Consider the following 23,059-nt stretch of genomic DNA (forward strand, 5'->3'; position numbering starts at 1 on the left):
CAGAGGTTTTATTTTGTAAACCACATTTAGTCTCGTTTTTATTCATCAACTATATTGCATTGTATATTTAATTATAATTATCGTCACATGACCACCATTTACGTTGTGTCTCGTCTCGTTTTCTTCACGTGATAAAGGTTCGTTGACGCCGATATTTAGTTGTACTTTCCGTTGACGAAAGCAACACTACAGGTAAGTTAAGTGTTTCACAAAGTAGTAAACACACAAGTGTGAACCGGAAGCGACAGCACCTTTGAGGAATAGGTGGGGCTCACGGTTGATGCGGAGGCAGAGTCGGTAACAGGTAGGCCAGCAGCGGAGCAGATAAACCCAGGGAGGGAGGCAGAAGAGATGTCGCGGACAGGCAGAAGATCAATAAACCAACAAGACAGGAGAAGCCAGAGGCACTCACACCAGAGAGATGTTTCACTCGGCAGGAAGCTTTAATGATGGCAGGTGGACAGATGAACTCTCTCGAGGAAGCCGGCGTGATGAAATGCCACACAGCCACAGGCTGACGAGAACCAAGAAATGCACAGGCAAAACTCAAAGTCAGGGACGTAAGGCTGTTGTGTTTACCGAGGCAGAGACAAGAGCCCCTTTTACACTGCCAGATTTTCCACGAATGTTGGGCTGTTTTGCCGGCAAGCTGCAAGCGTTTAGACACACAGAGCCGGATTGGCGAGTTGATCCGAGGTGCCCAATTTTCCACCTCGTAGGGTAGTCATATTGGCGGAACCCTTTTGGTTTAAACAGACTGAGGCGGCCTTCCACAATGGAAGGGGCTGTTGAAGACTTGTGGGAGGAGCTGTTGATGATGCTGCATGGCCCAGCCACTGGCGGTGGATAAACAGGAAACAGCTGATAGCAGGAATTAGCGAGCAGCTAGTAGCAAGAGGGAAACGCAAACCTGACAGACACTGTAAAGATGAGCAACTGGGGAGACAAGGAATTGCGCATCCTCCTTGCCTCGCAAAAGAAGAAGCCATTAACCGGCAGATGACGGGGGCGGTAAAGAACGGGCCGACTGACGAGAGAATCGCCGAAGGACTGACTAGCTGCGGCTTCCTTCCCACGTCACTGGTTACGTCACACGCTGAGCTACAAGTTTTGTTACTTGCTCACACCCCCATTGCCCAAAAAAGGCGCATTCTGTATAAACAAAAGTAGGTAGGCGGAATTTTGCCGCACTCCCCGATTTTGTTTTTATACTGCCAATGCTGAAAAAAAATGTGATTGGGCATTCCTGCAAATTTGCACAACTCCTATCTAAAAAGGGCTAAGGAGAGGTAGTCAGAAGCAAGCTGAGCCGAAACCAGGAGTGTCAGGCATAATACGAAGACAATCAGGCAAAGAGTGAGTGAACCAGGGCTGCTTATATACTGGCTTGGTAATGAGAACCAGCGGGGAGCAACAGTTGTGAATGATACTGCTGATGAGAAGGTGTGGCGAGGTGGGGAGAGAGACGGAGGCAGGGTGAGTGGAAACTCCCAGGGCAGCAGGAGAGCAGCAGAGCAGACTGTGACACTCAAGCTACCTATAGCTATATTCTTGTGGGTAGCTTGAGTGTCACAGTAATAAAATAGTTCCACCACTACAGCTGCAAAATTAAAGTGATGTTTACATCAATCAATTCATCAATCATTATAATTCAATAATGCGGTAACACTTTATAATAACTATACACTATTAAGCATTAGTTAAGCATTGGTTAAGCATAATTTAAGCATTAGTTAATCCTCAATTCCTCATGAATTAACCATTAATTCACCATTAGTAATGCATTACAGAGCATTAGTAAAGACAGTTATAAATGCTCAACTAATACATTACTAAGCATTAGTTAAACATTATTAAAGTGCTTAATTCATCATTTGTAAATAATTAGTTTACATTACTAAGCATTAGTAAACACAGTTATAAACGTTTTAAACTCAACCCATTTATAAGTACTTAAGCAGCAGTTGAGCATTAGTAAATGCTTAATTAATCACAAATTCATGATCTGTATAGCATTTATTATGCATTACTAAGCACTTAATAAACCCGGTTAAAAATGTTTTGTTGCTCATTGATAACCTCAGTTGTTAACACTTTATAAAGGGTTAGCAACTGTGTTAGTATATGTTTTACAAACACGTATTCATACTCAATGAATAACTTATTAATGCCTATTAATGCAGTTACTACTCATTAGTTACCCATTAGTTAAGTATATTCTGTGAGCCCATCTAAAGTGAGGACTATCTATGCTTTATAAAGCATTTATAAAGCATTTATAAATGACACAGAAGCAAAGATATACAAAGTGTCAGTTTTATTGGTCCCAAACAATACCAGCTCTTTTAAATACACGCTTTAAACAAATACAATCTATAAAATTTCAAGTAAACTTGACTCATTTTCTGTCAACCCACAAAGCCTTCACTGTCCTAAGCTAATAATTTGATGGGAAGTGGTGGGATCCCTATGGAGACCCAAGGCCCTTGAGTCTCCATAAGTCTCCATAGTTAAACATTGGAGGAAAATATGGCTATCATCAAATTGTTGGCCAAGGAATGTGACCAAAATGAAAGAATGAAAAAGGCTGTGTGGTTTGAGTAAGCCATAGGAAAAAGATGTTATTTTTGGCACGAACTAGCCCTTTAAAGTGCATCAAGTGTTTTACAGTAAAACAAAGACACAATTTCCAAATGTTCCAAAGATAAGTGTGTATTAAAAAAAAAAAAAAAAAACTGACACAGGCTACATGGTGTACAACCCCAAGATGTAAACTAACTTTTGGATGACCTACTGAACACTGAACACCTTCAAAGATTCTTTGACCAACATCTTCAAATAACAACAGTCTGTGATCGCATAAAATAGAAAAATAAAATACAAGCTCTTTTAAATACACACTTTGGAAACCATAACATTTCGAGTAAACTGGTGAACTATCCTATCCCTAGGATAGGAGGAATACGCTGCTTCCCATTGAAACACACTGGCGGAATCCCAGAATCAGGCAGCCACCTACTTGTGTGTGTGCCCTTAAAGTGCACAAAGTGCTTTACAGTAAAATAAATATACAGTTTTCAAATATTGCTAGATAACACTAGATAACAGTGTGTAAAAAATCAACTGACACACCCTAGCTCACAGGCTACATGGTGTACAGCTCCAAGGCTATATGGTGGAAAAATAAAACATTCTTATCTGACAAATAAAACTGCTCTATTAAATAAACAATTGTAAACAAAGAGCAATCACACTCCAAAGAAAAACAACTTGTGGATCACAGTACACAAGTACACAAGTGGATCACAGTGCTATTCAAGTAGGTAACCGGTCAAGTGAGGACAACTGAGCACACCAACGTAACATTTTTCAAATATTACATTTTTTTAAAATATTGGACAAAATATCAAATTTTATGTTGGTGTGCCCACTTGACCGGTATTCTCACAGTGCACACTAGCCCAAGCTCATTTCTTGTTGAGGGGCAGCAGCTTGTTGTTGTTTAAGTGTTTTCACATTCTCCTTTATAGCAGAATCCTGTTCAATTGCCAGAGAGCACGCGAAGCAAACACTGCTAGTTTTACACGACCAGTTTTGTGACCATCTAAGATGTCCTTGTACCTGTTCGCAGCGATAAAAGCTCAGCAATGGGTGCAGTGGCCACCACTGTGTTACGATCTACACCGACGGTTGAGAACGCAGCACCCATGGTCCCTCCTTTACGGAATGCCTTTAGTATTTTTTGATACCTGAGCACTGCCTGCTTCGGATTCAGGGCTGCAATACAGAGAACATAAAATTAGTTTTATCCACATTAAAAGGTGTACACACACACACACACACACACACACACACACACACACATTCACATACACAATCTATATTATGCACACAGTGTCCTTTGTGTCCCCACAGTTAACCACAATAACCAAATACAACTATCATCAAGATATTGGCTGACAATAAATAAATACATATTTCCATGGGGTAACCATAGGGGAAAATGTAATTGTGTTTGAACTATCCCTTTAATATCTTTGTTTTGCATTGTCGACTTTGAATTTAGCCCCTCCTCCCATCGTGAACGATCTGGCAATGTTTGCATAGTTTTTCATACAATGTAAATGGGAGGAGATGGTTAGCTTGTAATGGGCAGGGACACTCATAGTTAAACAATGTCTGCATTTATTCATTTGTGTGTTTTTATTATTATTATTATTATTTTTACCTCTCTGACGTGCCTTTGGGCCCATCTCCTTTTCCTTCGACTTTTTCACCTTCTTTTTCCCTTTCCCCATCTTCTTCTTGTCTTTCTTGTTCTTCTTTTTGTCTGGAGACGAGTCAGGCGAGACAGAGTCAGACTCCGACTCCGACTCACTCTCACTGTCGGAGGACGTTTCCATTGAGTCGTCAGAAGAGGAACGTGAAGTCTTGCGTTTCTGGGAGGAGTTGGGTGCTGTGTTCAGGGTGGAGGTGGATGCTGCACCATCTTTTTTAAGAGCTATTTAAAACAGAAAGAAATCAAACATGCATCATCTCACATGAAAGAGTTTAAAGCTTGTTTTGTATGCATTCATATAGTTTGACAGTTATTGAGTTTATCCGAGTTGTTGTGGACCAGTAATGCACAACTCAAATCAACCACCTCAATGATTCCCAAACGAATAATGATACAAAACTGGTTGGCTGTGTTCCTTTAACCAGAAAAGCACGCCCCCGGACCCTTCCCCTTACTAGTTAAATGAACACTTTTGAGGGCTTCAGAACTATGTACAAACAAGACGGGTCAGTATGCAGTGCACAGAACGGTTGCGGAGACCAAGAACAGTGGCCTGGCAGGGAGCAGACAAATAAAGGATGGATTGAGGGCCCATACTATCCAATAGTGTGCTGGTTTGTTGTTTCTGTCAGCAGCATTAAGAATTCCGAAATTTGTTTCCAGTTGCCTTCCAAATAAACATACTGCCTCTGAAAACATTATGGGTATGATATGACAGTGTGGACGGTGCTTTAAGAGTTCAGCCACCGGAAATCTTATTGTTGTTAAGGGAACACATTTTGCTGCCATACTAGCAGAGCTGGCTTCTCCCCTCCTCGTAGTAGCCTACCTCCATGGCTGGGAGATGTCCTTGTCGGCGCAATGCTATCCACAGCGCTACATCGCAGGGGTCAAAATTATGAAGGGTCTGCTGACCGCTAAGGGTCAATGTTGTTTCATTTTCTTCTAAGTCTGAAAATTCTACCTAGTAACAACTGCTATTATTAGATACGATGAGCCCTCCATCCTTCCCTTATCTGTCCGCCCCCCTTATTTTCCAGCCAACCCCGTTCTGCGCTCTGCAAACAGACTCATTTTGTATAAATCAAAACAACAAACAACTTAACTGAAATGAAGAAAAACACAAATTGAAATTAATTGAAAACAAATATTAATAAAATATAATACAACAATATCTAATACAATTATAGTGGCCTTAAGTTGTGTCCAGAGTTATTATAGTAAAGTGTCTTTTGACTTACCTGCTGCCAGCTGTTCTTTCAGAAAATCTCTCTCCTTGGTCAGCTCATCAATCCTCTCCTGTTGCCAGCCTGCCTTCAGCTTATACAGCTCCAACTCATCTGCAATTTTTTTGTTTGCCAGGACTTTAGTTGGGGCAATGGACACACCTGATGGAAAGTAAAGTTCAGGTCAAGTCATACTACTACAGCTCTAGCACACAGTACAGTAAACATCAAAGGGATACAAGTCAATCAAAGGGTACAGTACACACCACTAGCATCTGCAATGAGCCTCTCTTCCAAAGAATCCATCTCCACATTCTCCACTGCTGCTTTCTTCTTTTTGGCATGTCCTCCCCGCATACCTAATACAGAGTAAATTGTTTATTGTATTAATGAATCATCTAGATTACTGGTTCTCAAACTTTTTCCATTTCAAGGCACCAAATTGGCACATATTAAACAGCTGTAGGCCTGTAGCAGTAATTATCATTAACTTTCATTTCAAGAAATTCCCAGTTTGGCATGCATTAGGCTACGGTCCCCCATTTAATGGCATTTGTGTTCCTGGGACCCACTGTACATAAAGTCAATGTTTGACTGGAAATGTACAAATGGTTTGTACACTCTAACAGTTCCATAAGGGTCCATTATTTGCTTCCTAACTATTAACCCGGGGACTCCATGCTCCCTTCTAGCATCTAGAGTCTAGATCACAAAAACACACGCACAAGCAAACACGTACTACACGTTCCGGGGTATTCCATGTGGGAAGGGAAACATGAAAATGAAATGTACTCACCACTATCGACGGTATCTCCGTCTTCCACCGGTAATATGTCACTCTCTTCCGTAGTGGTTTTTTTGTTCCGTCTCCGCGTACCAACGACGCGCCCACTTGACACTGAGGACAACTCCGTTTCTGCAACCTGTTTGCCTCTACGATCAGCTGCCATCTCTCCAGCGTGATATGGCTCTCTCTCCGACTTCCGCATTTTGGAGCATGCGCACTAGCGTTTTTGACGGTAGGAGCATGCGCAGTAGCGTCCTACACGTCCCAGCGTCCTACAAGTCCCAGCCTCCTCCGCGGTTCTGGAGAGCGAGACCGCGGGTTTTTTAATTTTCTCATATTGATGACACAGCTCTAGAAAAACACCCCGAGTCTCTTTTATTCTATTTATATTCTAAACCACTTCAGACCGCACGTTTGAAACAATGAGCAGGTTCAGAAAGTTTAAGAATCTTATTAGTGGGGACAGGACAAAAAGAAAAGCCCTGAAGCTAATAAAGTGGCTTCAAAAGAAGAAACTTCTTAAAAGGAAAATTAAATGCACAACATGCCATCACCAGATGAAATTGAAGAGGAGGACAAACAGTCAAGATCAGTATTCCTGGTAAGAAGCCCAATTATATCATCATATAACTTCAATGTGTGTCTGTGTCTGTGTCTGTCTGTCTGTCTGTCTAATTGTGTCATGCATTTGCATGAGATTGCATACTTAAATTTGAATGGGGGAAGCTTAATATGAAGCTGCAGGGTTTATGCAGGGAGGTGGTGTCTCTCCCCAGATTAGGTCTGTTACTCTGTTAACCAAGTGGTTCTCAACCTGTGGGTCGGGACCCAAAGGGGGTCTACGACAATTAGTTTTGTGCTACACTCCCATGTAATAAAAGATAAATCATAGCAGATGGGTAACTCCAGGACAAAACCTTGTCCAATGGTTTTCAGTTTAGGAGTTATAAAGACTTTGAGAACATGTGATTTAGAGCAATTAAATAAATGAATGAATGAATGAATGAATGAATGAATAAATAAATTCCTTGTTATCATTCTTCTTATCATTCTTTTTTTCCCATGTTGCTATTCTTCTAGGGTCTGTCGATGACCAGAACATGGAGCAAAACAAATTTCAGTCAGGCACAAATCCATCTTCAGCCACTCAAAAATACCCATCCGTAATTGGATGGAATTCATCTACAGGTAAGCAAGTAATAGCAGTATCATTAAACATGTGTCATAGGCTCACAGCTCACTACATTGCCAGTGTCTTTGTAGTATCCATAAAATATACAATATGAAAAATCATGCATGGAATGTTTTATCAATTATTTGGATTAGGTTGAGTTACTGAAATCTGTGCACATAGCATGTCAGGTTCACAATAAACATTATTTATTTTTTGTCTTTATAGATTTGCTCAGTGGCTACGGCTGCCAGATCGACATGCTAGATGACACCATTGCGGGTAGCTCAGCAACCCTGAGCAAAATGGCCAAACGATTAAGGGGAGTGTGTGTAACTGCATTAAAAAAAATGAGAAGACGTACAGGTCAGAGGATGGGCAGACGGGAGTTTGTCGCCATCGATGAGAGCCATTTTCGGCACAAACGAAAGGTGTGTATTACTAATATTTACTTCCTATGATTATGAAATACAGTCAACCGATGTTTTGTATTTGTTCATACTGTACCTAATCTGTTTACATATTTGTTTTGTTTCTGCATCAGTATGGGAGAGGAAGAATGGCTGGTGCCTGGAACCGGAAAAAATGGGTCTTTGGGATGCTTGGTGTAAAGGAGAACTCTCGAAGGCCAATTCTACGCCTGGTAGAGCGGAGAAACCGAGCACCTCTGGTGCCTCTGATCACCCAACATGTGCGGGTTGGGTCCAACATCATCAGTGATCAGTGGCGCACTTACCGTGTGCTCCCTGCATTAGGGTATGTGCACCACACGGTAAACCATAGCAGGTCCTACGTTGATCCCCTTACTGGTGCCCATACCCAACATATCGAAAGGGCCTGGAGAACTTACAAAGAGAAGATTTGGAGGCTCAGGGGAAACCGAACAGAATCCTTGCTCCAAGACCACCTTGCAGTCATTGAGTGGACTGAATGGCTTGCCAAAAAGCACCGTCATGGTGCATTTGGTAGGTTAATTCATGACGTTTCAAGAAAATACAGGTAGTGTGTTGTTTTTTGGCAAGCCATTCAGTCCACATAGTCATTGTGTGTGTGTGTACGTGTGCATGTGTGAGAGAAGGAGGGAGAGGGAGGAAGAAGGAGGAAGAAGAGCGGGTGTGTGTGAATGATGAAGTACTCCTTGGGGGAGTTTACTCGAAATGTTATGGTTTCCAAAGTGTGTATTTAAAAGAGCTTGTATTTTATTTTTCTATTTTATGCGATCACAGACTGTTGTTATTTGAATATGTTGGTCAAAGAATCTTTGAAGGTGTTCAGTGTTCAGTAGGTCATCCAAAAGTTAGTTTACATCTTGGGGTTGTACACCATGTAGCCTGTGTCAGTTTTTTTTTGTTTTTTTTTTTTTTAATACACACTTATCTTTGGAACATTTGGAAATTGTGTCTTTGTTTTACTGTAAAACACTTGATGCACTTTAAAGGGCTAGTTCGTGCCAAAAATAACATCTTTTTCCTATGGCTTACTCAAACCACACAGCCTTTTTCATTCTTTCATTTTGGTCACATTCCTTGGCCAACAATTTGATGATAGCCATATTTTCCTCCAATGTTTAACTATGGAGACTTATGGAGACTCAAGGGCCTTGGGTCTCCATAGGGATCCCACCACTTCCCATCAAATTATTAGCTTAGGACAGTGAAGGCTTTGTGGGTTGACAGAAAATGAGTCAAGTTTACTTGAAATTTTATAGATTGTATTTGTTTAAAGCGTGTATTTAAAAGAGCTGGTATTGTTTGGGACCAATAAAACTGACACTTTGTATATCTTTGCTTCTGTGTCATTTATAAATGCTTTATAAATGCTTTATAAAGCATAGATAGTCCTCACTTTAGATGGGCTCACAGAATATACTTAACTAATGGGTAACTAATGAGTAGTAACTGCATTAATAGGCATTAATAAGTTATTCATTGAGTATGAATACGTGTTTGTAAAACATATACTAACACAGTTGCTAACCCTTTATAAAGTGTTAACAACTGAGGTTATCAATGAGCAACAAAACATTTTTAACCGGGTTTATTAAGTGCTTAGTAATGCATAATAAATGCTATACAGATCATGAATTTGTGATTAATTAAGCATTTACTAATGCTCAACTGCTGCTTAAGTACTTATAAATGGGTTGAGTTTAAAACGTTTATAACTGTGTTTACTAATGCTTAGTAATGTAAACTAATTATTTACAAATGATGAATTAAGCACTTTAATAATGTTTAACTAATGCTTAGTAATGTATTAGTTGAGCATTTATAACTGTCTTTACTAATGCTCTGTAATGCATTACTAATGGTGAATTAATGGTTAATTCATGAAAAATTAAGGATTTACTAATGCTTGACTAATGCTTAGTAATGTATTAGTTGAGCATTTATAACTGTCTTTACTAATGCTTTGTAATGCATTACTAATGGTGAATTCATGATGAGTTCATGAGGAATTGAGGATTAACTAATGCTTAAATTATGCTTAACCAATGCTTAACTAATGCTTAATAGTGTATAGTTATTATAAAGTGTTACCAATAATGCTATAGCCTATATGATATTCTGATATCCCCTGTCACCATACTAGTTTTTACTATGAAATTCTTGCTATTACAATTAGAAATAATTCATGTGTAACAGGTTTTAAACCAAATGGGATAAACTAAAATAACATTATATGCAGATAATGACACCTTTTTCCCGCAGCCAGAAAAATCTTCACTAGATGCCCTCATACATGATTTAAATCTCTTTTCTAAACTAAATTAATTAAAGTTAAACTTTGATCAGACTTTGATAAATGCACTTTTATAAGAATAGGATCATTGAGAGATACAGATTTCAGCTTCTGCTGCCAAACTCCAGTCAAGAGGAATAATGGCTCAGTAGATATTTTGGGAATTCATATTCCAGATAATTTTAAAGATTCTGTGAAAATAACTTCTGAACGCAAAATGGAGAAAAGTCTTGGAGAAAAAAGTCTTACAAAAATTCTATCCTCACAAGGAAAGATTATATTGATAAAGACAATAACATTATTGCTACAAATCATCGTAAAGTGGCACATCACCACATGAAATGGGAGAAAATTTGTTCTAGTGAAGAGTGGAACTTTATAGAATTAAAATGACCCTCTAGCTGCCATATAGATATAAGGTTTTTTGGACTAGGACTAACAACCTAATTATGTGTATTACTGCTGTGGTCCTATCAAGTTTTATATGTCCTTTTTATTCACTTTGTTCTGTATAAGACTATTTTTTGTTTGTTTTGTTTTGGGAGGGTTTCTGTGTTTTGTGAGACTAAATTGTCATGTCATGTTGTCATCTGTGTTATGTATATTATTATTTGCCTGTAATTAATAATACTAAAAAAGTATATTCTGAAAAGGGCCAATCTGAATAACTACTTTTACTTTCTGTTCGAGTATATTTTGATGCTCATATTTTTGTACTTTTACTTAAGTAAGATTTTGAACACAGGACTTTTACTTGTAATATAGTATTTCTATACTGTTGTATTACTACTTTAACTTAAGTAAAAGATCTGAATCCTTCCTTCACCACTGGGTATTGCATTAGTGTGCCTACACAATAATACTGTGTAGGCTTTGTTTTATTGTGCTCAAGAAATAATTGTAAACTGTCAGGACCTCTTGTAATCATTGGGTTCTTTAAGATTGCAATGTGATCATAATCAGCAGACAGACATCTACTTTAAGGTTACTATATTACAAACTAACTGTTGACACAGGAGCACATTTAGTGCAAGACTTATTCCCCCAAGATGCACCACAGAGCACCACAGGAAGTCACTCCTGCCTGTGGCCATCAAACTGTGCAACTGCTCAACCACTCTGAGTCAATAACTTGACACTTGGACTTAATTCACCTATCTGCTTTTATGTTCAGTCAGCACTTTTTTTTCTGCTCTGACCTTATGCCTATCTGTCTCCTCCTATTCTGATTGCTCTTTTAACATGTCATCCCATCATTAGAGCAGCTTTTCCTTTAAGAAAATAACTCCTACCGAGGTTCTGTCTGTTATAAAGGAGCTTAATTCGAATACTGGTGCTGGTCTAGATGGGATCAAATCCAGGTACATCAAATTACTTGACCTCTTTAACATGTCCCTATCCTCCAGTGAGTTACCAGCCATCTGGAAAAAACTTATGCATTACTCCCATCTTTTAAGGAGGTGATAGCCTTGATCCTAGCAATTACAGACCAATTTAAATTATTTGCTCTATTGTCAAAATACTTGAAAAACTAGCATCTAATCAATTATCTCAGTACCTTAACGTTAATAATATTCTTTCACCATTCCAATCTGCATTCAGACCTTATCACTCCACAACTACAGCATTATGAAAGCTTACTAACAACATTTTCTCAGCATCTGATACTGGCAATCTTACAGGCAGGGTTAGAACTATAAACTGAGCTTTGTGGGAGTCTCCAAAATAACAGTGCAAAATAACTCAATTCAGATTTTAATCAGCTGTATAGAGCTCCGGACGTCACGTGACTCGGTTTGTTTACACCACCATGTTGGCAGTCCTTGAGTGAAAATGGATGGCGCCAGTGCTGATTTCAGGTCATCAGAGTTCACTTTGCACATTAAAGCCCCGGAAATTGAGCGATATATCGCAAAACTTGACCGATTAATCAGTGGTGTAGTCTAGTTTATTGTAGTGGATATACTGTGATGATTCCCTCCCAGCCTCGTAGGTATGCCTGGCAGTAACCTATTCATGGGTACCAGTGACATCACGTCGACGAGACCGCCACCATATTTGTGTCCGATTTGACCGTACCCCTAAGTTTCGCTATGGCAGTACACACCTCACACTTAAATGAGACGGAGAGACGATATTTGTTAAAAATTTCCATTATTGGTTGCGACCCATATTTAGTACCCTCAACAGTATTTTGTCCGCTAACCTCTGCAACACGCTGTGTGTGTCTGTGTGTGTCCATCCGTCCACCGGCCACTTCATTAGGTCCACCCGTGCAATCTAATCCAACAGCTCTGTCATACATTCTACTTTATGAAGCTTTTTACATTTTCAGTTTTTGTTGACATTGTCAGAAAGGTGATAATTAAACTTTATGTTTATTATTAAGGTTGTACTGGGTGTTGCTGGCGTACTGGAGTGTAATATATTAAAGTGTTCCTAATATTTTAATCTAATATATGTTAATGGATTGGGCAAAATTATGAGAACACCACACAATATAATGCACTCCAGTACACCAGCACCATCCACTATGACCTCTATAATAAACATAATGTATAATTATCACCTTTTTGACAATGTCAACAAAAACCCAAAATGTATAAAGTTAAGCTTCGTAAAAATAGCATTTATGGTATAACCATTGGATTGGATTGCATTAACATCAGACCGCACAAGTGTTACCTAATGAAGTGGCCGGTGAGTGTGTATTATATTTAAGGACCCACACCACAACAAGAGTAGGTATGAATAATAGTTAATTAGTGACTGACATCAGCTCAAACCACAAGCTTTTGAGTGTACTGTAATCAGATAACGTTAACTAACGTTAGCATAAGACAATGTAAATCTCCATTTAGGTAGCTAACATCACGTTAGGTAACGTAGTGTCGGGCTGTCGGTGTTAATCATATGGCATCTGAAGTTAATCATGTTTTGCGTGTTTTGTAAGGGGTTTTCAAAGACTAAAATAAAAATTAGATAGAGTTGAGGACTTACCGGACACAAAGTGTTGACTGCACAACCTGGAGTTAAAGTTAGCTGTTGGCTGCCAGTGGTCTCTTCTTATTGCAGCCAACCATTTATTCCGTCGGTCTACATCCTTTGGGATGGAATAAAACTGCAGTAGAGCGCACAGGGTGAATTTTATGAATGGAGGGGAAAAGAGGAGATGCATTCCCCTGCAAAATGTATTTTATTGCAGTTATTTACCCGGTATTTGTGAAACAAAATCAGTGAAGTTAAAGTTCTGTCACAAAACTATATTGTTACGGATCTTTGCACATTTTTAAGTGGGTATACGGAAATCCTGGAGCTTTCTTAGTGGGTATACGGCATATACCTGCGTATCACATAGACTACACCACTGCGATTAATCATAGCTGACCCTTACAATGCCCCCGGGGTGCTTTTCAGGAGTATTGAGACAGCCAGAGCGGACAATTTTCTAATATTGCAGTATCCCAACATCTACAATTACTTGATCAACTCTCCCTCGTCCTACTCCGGAGATTCCCTGAAAGCCTACAAGAGCCTGGAGGGGTACAAATGGATACAATCTGGCAGCCTTACATATAACGGTAATAAAATAATGTAAGTAATTTTCTTATCCCACGTTTGTTTTGCACTACTCACTGAGTGACCAACATCCTTTTAGTAGCTCTGCAAAATCCACGCCATAATTCAAAGGTCAAACTCGCTTTTTATGAAAATTAAACGGTTAGAAATCGCAATAAAAGCATGTAAAATAAACATTAAAGTTAGTGAGCGTCGGATTCTGTACCTGATATGAAGTGATCACTACACAAGCGGAATCCGTTGCCTGTGGGCTCCCACCGCTCAGTTTTCTTCTGCTCGCTTTGTGCACGTTTTATGGCAGTAATCCACCCCCGCCGTCTTTCGGGATGTTTCAGGATTCGATAGATAGTAATGCCCTCTTTATGGGAGCTCAGCTCCCGCTGGCTCCCACATAGTTCATCTTTATCGATCTTAAGAAGGTATTTGATCTGGTGGATCATTACCTTCTTCTCAATAAGCTTCATGCTGTGGGCTTATCTAAAAGTGCATTATTGTGGTTTAATTCATACATACGCAACAGAAAGCAATGTGTTGTCCTGCAGGGCAATACATCTCAACTATCAACAAAGAGGTGTGCCCCAGGGTTCGACACTGGGTCCACTCTTATTCTCTATTTATATTAATGATCTTCCCTTAACTTACTCTGTATCTTCCATTCAACTTTATGCAGATGACACCGTAATTTACACTTCCAACTTCCAACTCTAATTTACCTCAAATTCAAACAGTCCTTCAGTCTGATTTTAATGCTGTCGAAGAATGGCTTGTATCTAATAAATTACTGTTTAATAAATCAAAATCCTACACAATGGTCTTTGGTACAATCTATAGCATTAAAAATAAAATCTGTTAACCTAAATATTAGGTGTAATGGTGGTATCTTTCTGCATAGAGTTGAAAAGTTTATATACCTGGGTCTGTGGTTTGACTCAGAGCTCTCATTTAAACCACATATTGACTACACAAAATTAATTTTGGAATCAGTGTTCTATATCCATCAAGAAGCTGTTTTACTTTTAACGTCAGGAAGAAGCTTGCTACTCAACTTCTATTTCCACTCCTTGATTATGCGGATGTTGTTTATCAAAACCCATCCAAATCTAACCTGCAACCGCTTATTACAGCTTTTAATAAGCTCTGCAGATTTGTTCTGGGGTGTCCCTTCGATACACATCACTGCTCCATGTATAGCTTGCTCAAATGGCCATCACTCAAGATAAGAAGAGATATGCACTGGCTTAAATTCATCTACAAATGTATGCATGTTGAATATCCTCAGTATTTAGTTTCTCTAGATGGAAGATGGATGGATGAATTTAAAATCCTACTGTTAACTTACAAAGCTCTAAATGGTCAAGCTCCGTCATATCTTAGAGAGCTCATAGTGCCATATTATCCCACCAGAACACTGCGCTCTGAGAATGCAGGGTTTCTTGTGGTCCCTAAAGTCTCCAAAAGTAGATCAGGAGCCAGAGCCTTCAGCTATCAGGCTCCTCTCCTGTGGAATCATCTTCCTGTTGCGGTCCGGGAGGCAGACACCGTCTCCACATTTAAGACTAGACTTAAGACTTTCCTCTTTGATAAAGCTGATAGTTAGGGCTGGCTCAGGCTCGGCTTGTACCAGCCCCTAGTTAGGCTGACTTAGGCCTAGTCTGCCAGGGGACTCCCTATAATACACTGAGCACCTTCTCTCCTTCTCTCTCTCTCTCTCTCTCTCTCTCTCTCTCGTGTCCTGTTACTGCAGCTTGCTAACTTGGCTATACTGCATGTCACTAACTCGGCTTCTTCTCCGGAGACTTTGTGCTCCACTGTCTCTCAGGTTAACTTATATTGCAGCGGTGCCTGGATGGTGTGACGTGTGTGGTTGTGCTGCTGCCATGGTCCTGCCAGATGCCTCCTGCTGCTGCTGTTATCATTAGTCATACTTCTACTTTTATTATACACATATGATTATTGTCACATATGTACACTATCAGATATTAATATATACTTTCAACATATTGTACCACAACAGCCAGAATTATAATTATAACATTATTACTTTCATTAATGTTGTTGTAAGCTACTGTCATTACCGTCTCTCCTGCATCTCTCTCTCTCTCTGTCTCTCTCTCTGTCTCTCTTTCTGTCTCATTATTTATCATGTTGATCTGTTCTGTATGACATGTATTGCACGTCTGTCCGTCCTGGAAGAAGGATCCCTCCTCAGTTGCTCTTCCTGAGGTTTCTGCCATTTTTTTCCCCCGTTAAAGGGTTTTTTGGAGAAGTTTTTCCTTATCCACTGTGAGGGTCCTAAGGACAGAGGGATGTTGTATGCTGTAAAGCCCTGTGAGGTAACCTGTGATTTGTGATATTGGGCTTTATAAATAAAATTAAAAAATTGAATTGAAAAACAATTATTTATTCCATACTCCACTACATATAAAATGAGGCGCTCATTACAGATCTATTCTATTTTTACTTTTTATATTTATATTTGTATTTATATTACTTGTTCTTGTACTCTTTTATGTGTCTTATATGTGCCTTGTACTCTTTTATGTGCCTTAGCCACTGGACATGACAATTTCCCTACGGGGATTAATAAAGTACCTATCTATCTATCTGTCTATCTATTACTCAATTCCTACAGTTCGTAAGACTGCTGGAAAGAAAGCTTTTAAGTACAAGGCCCCCTCTGATTGGAATAGATTACCATCAAACCTACGCTCCCTAACCTCCTTCCACCTTTTCAAAAATAATCTGTCTACTTATCTCGAGGTGAAGTGCTCATGTTTCAGATGATTATTAATTTTTGTTTTTGATTATATTTTGTTTCTGATGATATAATTTTATATCACTCACTTGACTTTCTTATTTTATTCTCTTCATTAGGCTAATGTAATTCACTTTGCTACTGTGTCTGGTTAATGGATGCATATGTATAGCTATCTTTAAGATACATTTTGGTTGTTTGTCATATTTATGGTGTATTGTGTCATTTCATATTTGGGTAACACTTTACAATAAGGTACACAAAATTAGAGTAGTTAATGAGGAACTAATGAGTAGTTACTGAGGAACTAATGAGGAACTAATGAGGAACTAATGAGGAACTAAGGTACACAAAATTAGAGTAGTTACTGAGGAACTAATGAGGAACAAATGAGGAACTAATGAGGAACTAATGAGTAGTTACTGAGGAACTAAGCTACAGAAATTTAGAGTAGTTACTGAGGAACTAAGCTACACAAAATTAGAGTAGTTACTGAGGAACTAATGAGTAGTTAATGAGGAACTAAGGTACACAAAATTAAAGTAGTTACTGAGGAACTAAGCTACACAAAATTAAGGAACTAATGAGTAGTTACTGAGGAACTAAGCTACACAAAATTAGAGTAGTTACTGAGGAACTAATGAGGAACTAACTATTAGTTAATAGTCAGTTTTTCAGTAACCCCTGATCAAATTTCAGAGGAGTAGTTACTGAGGAACTAACTATTAGTTAATGGTCAGTTCTTAATTAACTCATGATCAAATTTCATAGAGGAGTTCATCATGACTTAATAATTAGTAAACTAGTTACTTCATCAGTGCAGAATCATTACTCAATAACCTGTTCATTAGTTAACATTTTTATGTCCTAAAGTAAAGTGACACATAATGAGTAGTCTTTCATTACTTCATCATCATCTTTACAATTAGTTCCTTAACAAAAAAAAATCACAGACAGCAGGATTCTTGAGAAGAGTTTTATTCATTATTTTCAGACCACATACACATTAATATGACCATCCATGTTATTCTGTACGATGCCTTAGAAATAAATATGACAGTGTGTCACATTTTAGGTAGGCTAAGCTTAAAGAATTTATCATGGGGGCTGCGTGTAAAGTACTGTATACTGATCACACCGTTGTTCACAGTACAGGTGTTTGAGGTGCACAAAATTGAAACAAATTTGGAATGAACGAGGAACTAACTATTAGTTAATGGCAAGTTCTTCATTAACTCCTAATCAAAGTTCAGAGTAGTAGTTACTGAGGAACTAATGAGGAACTAACTATTACTTAATCATTACCTACTCATTAGTTACTCTTTTTGTGTACCCTAAAGTAAAGTGAGACATCAAAATGAGTAGGTAATGATTCAGTACTCATTACCTACTCATTTTGATGTCTCACTTTAAAATGAGTAGGTAATGATTACTGAATCATTACCTAATCATTAGTTACTCTTTTTGTGTACCCTAAAGTAAAGTGAGACATCAAAATGAGTAGGTAATGACTCAGTACTCATTACCTACTCATTTTGATGTCTCACTTTAAAATGAGTAGGTAATGATTACTGAATCATTACCTAATCATTAGTTACTCTTTTTGTGTACCCTAAAGTAAAGTGAGACATCAAAATGATTTGGTAATGATTTCATTACCTAATCATTTTGATGATTAGTTCATCATTCATTCCAAATTTTCGGCTGATTGAGCACGTTGAGTCGGCAGCGGAGCTTGTTGGTGAGAGAGATCACTCTGATTGGCTGTTCAGGTGTTATATCCTCTTCCCTGTAGCGAGTGAATCTGCCTGTAGTAAAACCGGGGCTAACCGGTGCTTCCTCCTCAGGCTCCACTTCACTCAGCTGCCCGACAGATCTGCTGCTTCTTCCCACTTTAACCTGAATAACAAACCAGAGCTAGCTGGGAGCGGCTAGCGGAGCGTTAGCCGCAGCATGACCGGAGGGAAGCAGCCAGTTAGCCTCCGCTAGCTTCCCAGCTAACGTTAGCCCCGGCTCTCCATTTGGATCCAACCTGTTACTCAGGTTAACGTGGGAAGAAGCGGCGGGTTTGTCGAGCAGCTGAGTGAAGTGGAGCCTGCGGAGCAAACACCAGGACCGTCTGGATGTAATAGTCCGTGGAGGTGCTGCGGTGCCCGGCTGCACAGATAGGAAACCCCTCGGCTGACAGGATGTATCACTCTGTCACTCCGCGCTACTTTGTTGATCTCATGCATTCAACGGACTTCCGGTTTCCCTTTTTGCGTTATTTCCTTTCACGCAGGCGCAGAACATACGTGCTACTTGGCCGTCGGATGTAGTCTTCTTTTTTTCCCCCACAACTTTGTTTAAGACAGGAAGTTTACAGAATGCAGATCTTCAACATTACACATATATGTCATATATCACATATGCCAGGGGAATAAGAGTTTACAAGAAAATATGTGTAATGTGTAAACTTACATTTGTGAGTCAAAAAGTCCAAACAGCACATCCCTCCAAAACAGCTTAAATTATTTTTTAATATTGTTAGCAGTAAAATTACAAATATCACTCCAGAGTCTTTTGACAATGGGGCAGTGCCAAAATAAATGAGTGAACAGTTTCAAGCGTTGGGTGTAGTCTTTGTAGTGTGTTCAAATGCAACTGACACAGGGTGACGTGAGGCGACGTAGATGACGCAACAGTTGGCTTTCGTTGCCGCTAGTTCTTTGATGTCGGTTTGGTGTGTCAGCACCTTGTACAGAATAACATGGATGGTCATATTAATGTGTATGTGGTCTGAAAATAATGAATAAAACTCTTCTCAAGAATCCTGCTGTCTGTGATTTTATTTGTTAAGGAACTAATTGTAAAGATGATGATGAAGTAATGAAAGACTACTTATTATGTGTCACTCTACTTTAGGACATAAAAAGGTTAACTAATGGACGGGTTAGTAACTAGTTCACTAATTATTAAGTCGTGATTAACCCCCCCCCTAAGAACTGACCATTAACCAATAGTTAGTTCCTCATTAGTTCCTCAGTAGCTACTCCTCTGAAATTTGATCAGGGGTTACTGAAGAACTGACCATTAACTAATAGTTAGTTCCTCATTAGTTCCCCAGTAACTACTCTTATTTTGTGTAGCTTAGTTCCTCAGTAACTACTCTTTCGTTCCTCATTAGTTCCTCATTCGTTCCTCACTAGTTCCTCCTTAGTTCCTCAGTAACTACTCTAATTTTGTGTACCGTAGTTCCTCAGTAACTACTCATTAGTTCCTCATTAGTTCATCAGTAACTACTCTAATTTTGTGTACATAGTTCCTCAGTAACTACTCATTAGTTCCTCATTAGTTCATCAGTAACTACTCTAATTTTGTGTACCGTAGTTCCTCAGAAACTACTCATTAGTTCCTCATTAGTTACTCATTCGTTCCTCATTAGTTCATCAGTAACTACTCATTAGTTCCTCATTAGTTACTCATTCGTTCCTCATTAGTTCATCAGTAACTACTCATTAGTTCCTCATTAGTTCCTCAGTAACTACTCATTAGTTCCTCAGTAACTACTCTAATTTTGTGTAACGTAGTTCCTCAGTAACTACTCATTAGTTCCTCATTCGTTCCTCATTAGTTCATCAGTAACTACTCATTAGTTCCTCATTAGTTACTCATTCGTTCCTCATTAGTTCATCAGTAACTACTCATTAGTTCCTCATTAGTTCCTCAGTAACTACTCATTAGTTCCTCATTAGTTACTCATTCGTTCCTCATTAGTTCATCAGTAACTACTCATTAGTTCCTTATTAGTTACTCATTCGTTCCTCATTAGTTCATCAGTAACTACTCATTAGTTCCTCATTAGTTCCTCATTAGTTACTCATTAGTTACTCATTAGTTCATTAGTAACTACTCTAATTTTGCGTACCGTAGTTCCACAGTAACTACTCATTCGCTCCTCATTAGTTCCTCAGTAACTACTTGAATTTTGTGTACCTTATTGTAAAGTGTTACCATATATTATTTTGCATTATGTATTTCTGTTTGTCGGACCCCCTCGAAAACGAGGTGATTCACCTCACCTTTATCCAAATAAATAAACTTTTAATAATAATAATATTTTATGCAGTTATTCAGCTGTGCAATATTATTCAGTATACAACTTTAACCTCACCAACACCTCTTGCATGTATACATTTATTCAACACATAAGGCACATAACAGTACATATGTCTTGTTTATTTTTATTCTTGTTTTTATTCTATTGATGTTTATATTCTAGTGAACATAGCATAACACATATTTTATATTTCTGAATGTAACACTAGTTTATACAGTCTAATGTAGCAAAATGCACACATTTTGTATATTTCTACACACTTACAGACTCAGTACAGTGAAGATATATATTTTATTCTTAGTATATTACTTACTAGTGTTACCATTATTGCATAATGCATATTTTTATTTCTATTTTATTTTATTACTTTTTATTTACATAAGTCTATTCCATACAGTTATTCTTACTTCTGTTCTTTACAAGTATTTCTGATTTCTGAGTATCACGAGGAAAACCTCAGGCCCTATAGTGGTATTATAGGAATAAAACATTGCCTGTTGTTTGCTGGTCATTATAAGCTTCTAAATGAACTTCTGATGAGGCAAGCAATACCACCAGAGATATTACAGAAACTTTTATTTTTTTGCAGCTGCAGTAGACTATTATTATTATATTCTGTTGACAAACCTGCCAGAGACTGTCATGTATCTGATGACCACCATATCAAAATCTGGTACCTCTTCATCTAATGATCACAAGAAACTCTGGGAAATGTTGAGATCACATTATCAGTTTTGTTTGGTTTGGATCACAAATGATAATTCTTGGATAACAACAAAAGAATACACAATATTATTTGATTCACTCTGACCTTCCATAAATATAAAGTGTTTTACCTGCTGTAGCTGCAGCCTGAGCTCAGGCCGCAGAGCTGTCAGTAAGAAGAGCAGTCTCAGCTTGTAAAACTGTCCACTGGACGGCACCGTGCTACAGACACTCTGCTTCAGACTCACCCACAGACCCTGCAGAAGACTTCCATGGAAACAGGAGGGAAAAGAAAAGTGAGGCTGGGATGGGTCAGCAACTAGTGAGCATCATTCATATCACCTATTTGTGTTGTAGAACATCTAATATTATTTAAATATAACTGACTAATTTATTTTAATTTAATTTCTAATTTTTCACCTTATAATTCAATTTCATTTTAAATGGACTGCAAATGGTAATATGGTAAATAGACTGCACTTATATAGCGCCTTTCTAGTCATCCAACCACTCAAAGTGTTTTTTACACTACGAGTCACATTGACCCATTCATACATTCATACCTGCTACTCAGTGTTTTTTAACACAGTCACACACCAATAGAACAGCCATCAGGAGCAATTTGGGGTTCAGTACCTTGCCCAAAGATACTTTGACATGCAGACTGGAGGAGCTGGGGATCAAACTGCTGATCTTCCGATTAGTGGACGAGACCCGGCTAATTTTCTTTCCACCCAATCCACAAGGTAACTGGAAGTTGAAATGTGCCTTTTGCATATCTCTGTTATACACACAGCATGTGTAATGAAGGAGTAGCACATGGTCAGCCAGGATACAGTGCCCCTGGAGCAGTTTAGGGTTTTAGTGCCTTGCTCAGGGGCACCTCAGTACTGTCCAGGAGGCAAAGTGGCACCAGTACAGCTGCCAGTCCACACTCTATACTTGGTCTGAACAGAAACTTGAACTAGCCTCTCTCCAGTTCCCAAATCAAGCTCCCAGGGACTGGGTTACTGCCACCCCCAGTTTAAAGAATACTTGCATGAAAAAAATTGCAAAATGATTTGGTTAAATAACCAGTATCTACTAATACTAAATCAGTATACACAGGTGAAGTCTGTATGTCCATATATCACACAACCAGTTAGTGAATGCCATTCCATGTCAAAGTACTCAATATGTGTCGAAGAACAGGGTCTTCTCAATTCTGATAGGAAGTAATTTACCAGTTACCTTTTGCACTCTGACTAGATAAGATGTAAGACATCTGTCTGTCCTTGAAGAGGGATTCCTCCTCAGTTGCTGTTGCTGAGGTTTCTACCATGTTTTTTCCCCCGCTAAAGGGTTTTTTGGGGGAGTTTTTCCTTATCTGCTGTGAGGGTCCAAGGACAAAGGTTGTTGTGTGTTGTAAAGCTCCCTGACACAAATTGTGTTTTGTGATATTGGGCTTTTTGAATAAAATTGAACTGATGAATTGAATTGAACTGAACTGAATTGAACTGAACTGAATTAAACTGAATCAAGACATTTCTTTATTATTTCTTTTTCTAATTTTATATATATATATATATATATATATATATAAATTTGGCCCATGGCATCAATTCTCCATTAAAAGCCTGTTTTGATGCCTGACAACCGCATTTGAGTTTTACTTTTGCCAGACCACAAGAGCCCCTGCCCCTCCCTCCTCAATGTCCCTTGTCACAGACACCACAG

At 38.7% G+C, this 23,059-nt stretch overlaps 1 protein-coding gene across 1 annotated transcript in view; it reads right to left on the reverse strand.

The window, feature by feature from the left end:
- Positions 1-23,059, reverse strand: part of si:ch211-195b15.7 (synembryn-A) — a 52,022-nt gene that overhangs the window by 21,167 nt on the left and 7,796 nt on the right. The window contains exon 4 of the mRNA XM_049561394.1: positions 21,475-21,610. Within this exon, the coding sequence (XP_049417351.1) occupies positions 21,475-21,610 (136 nt within the window). The remainder of the gene's footprint in view (positions 1-21,474; positions 21,611-23,059) is intronic.

This window comes from Epinephelus fuscoguttatus, linkage group LG19 (genome assembly GCF_011397635.1).
Source record: "Epinephelus fuscoguttatus linkage group LG19, E.fuscoguttatus.final_Chr_v1".
Taxonomy (NCBI): domain Eukaryota; kingdom Metazoa; phylum Chordata; class Actinopteri; order Perciformes; family Serranidae; genus Epinephelus; species Epinephelus fuscoguttatus.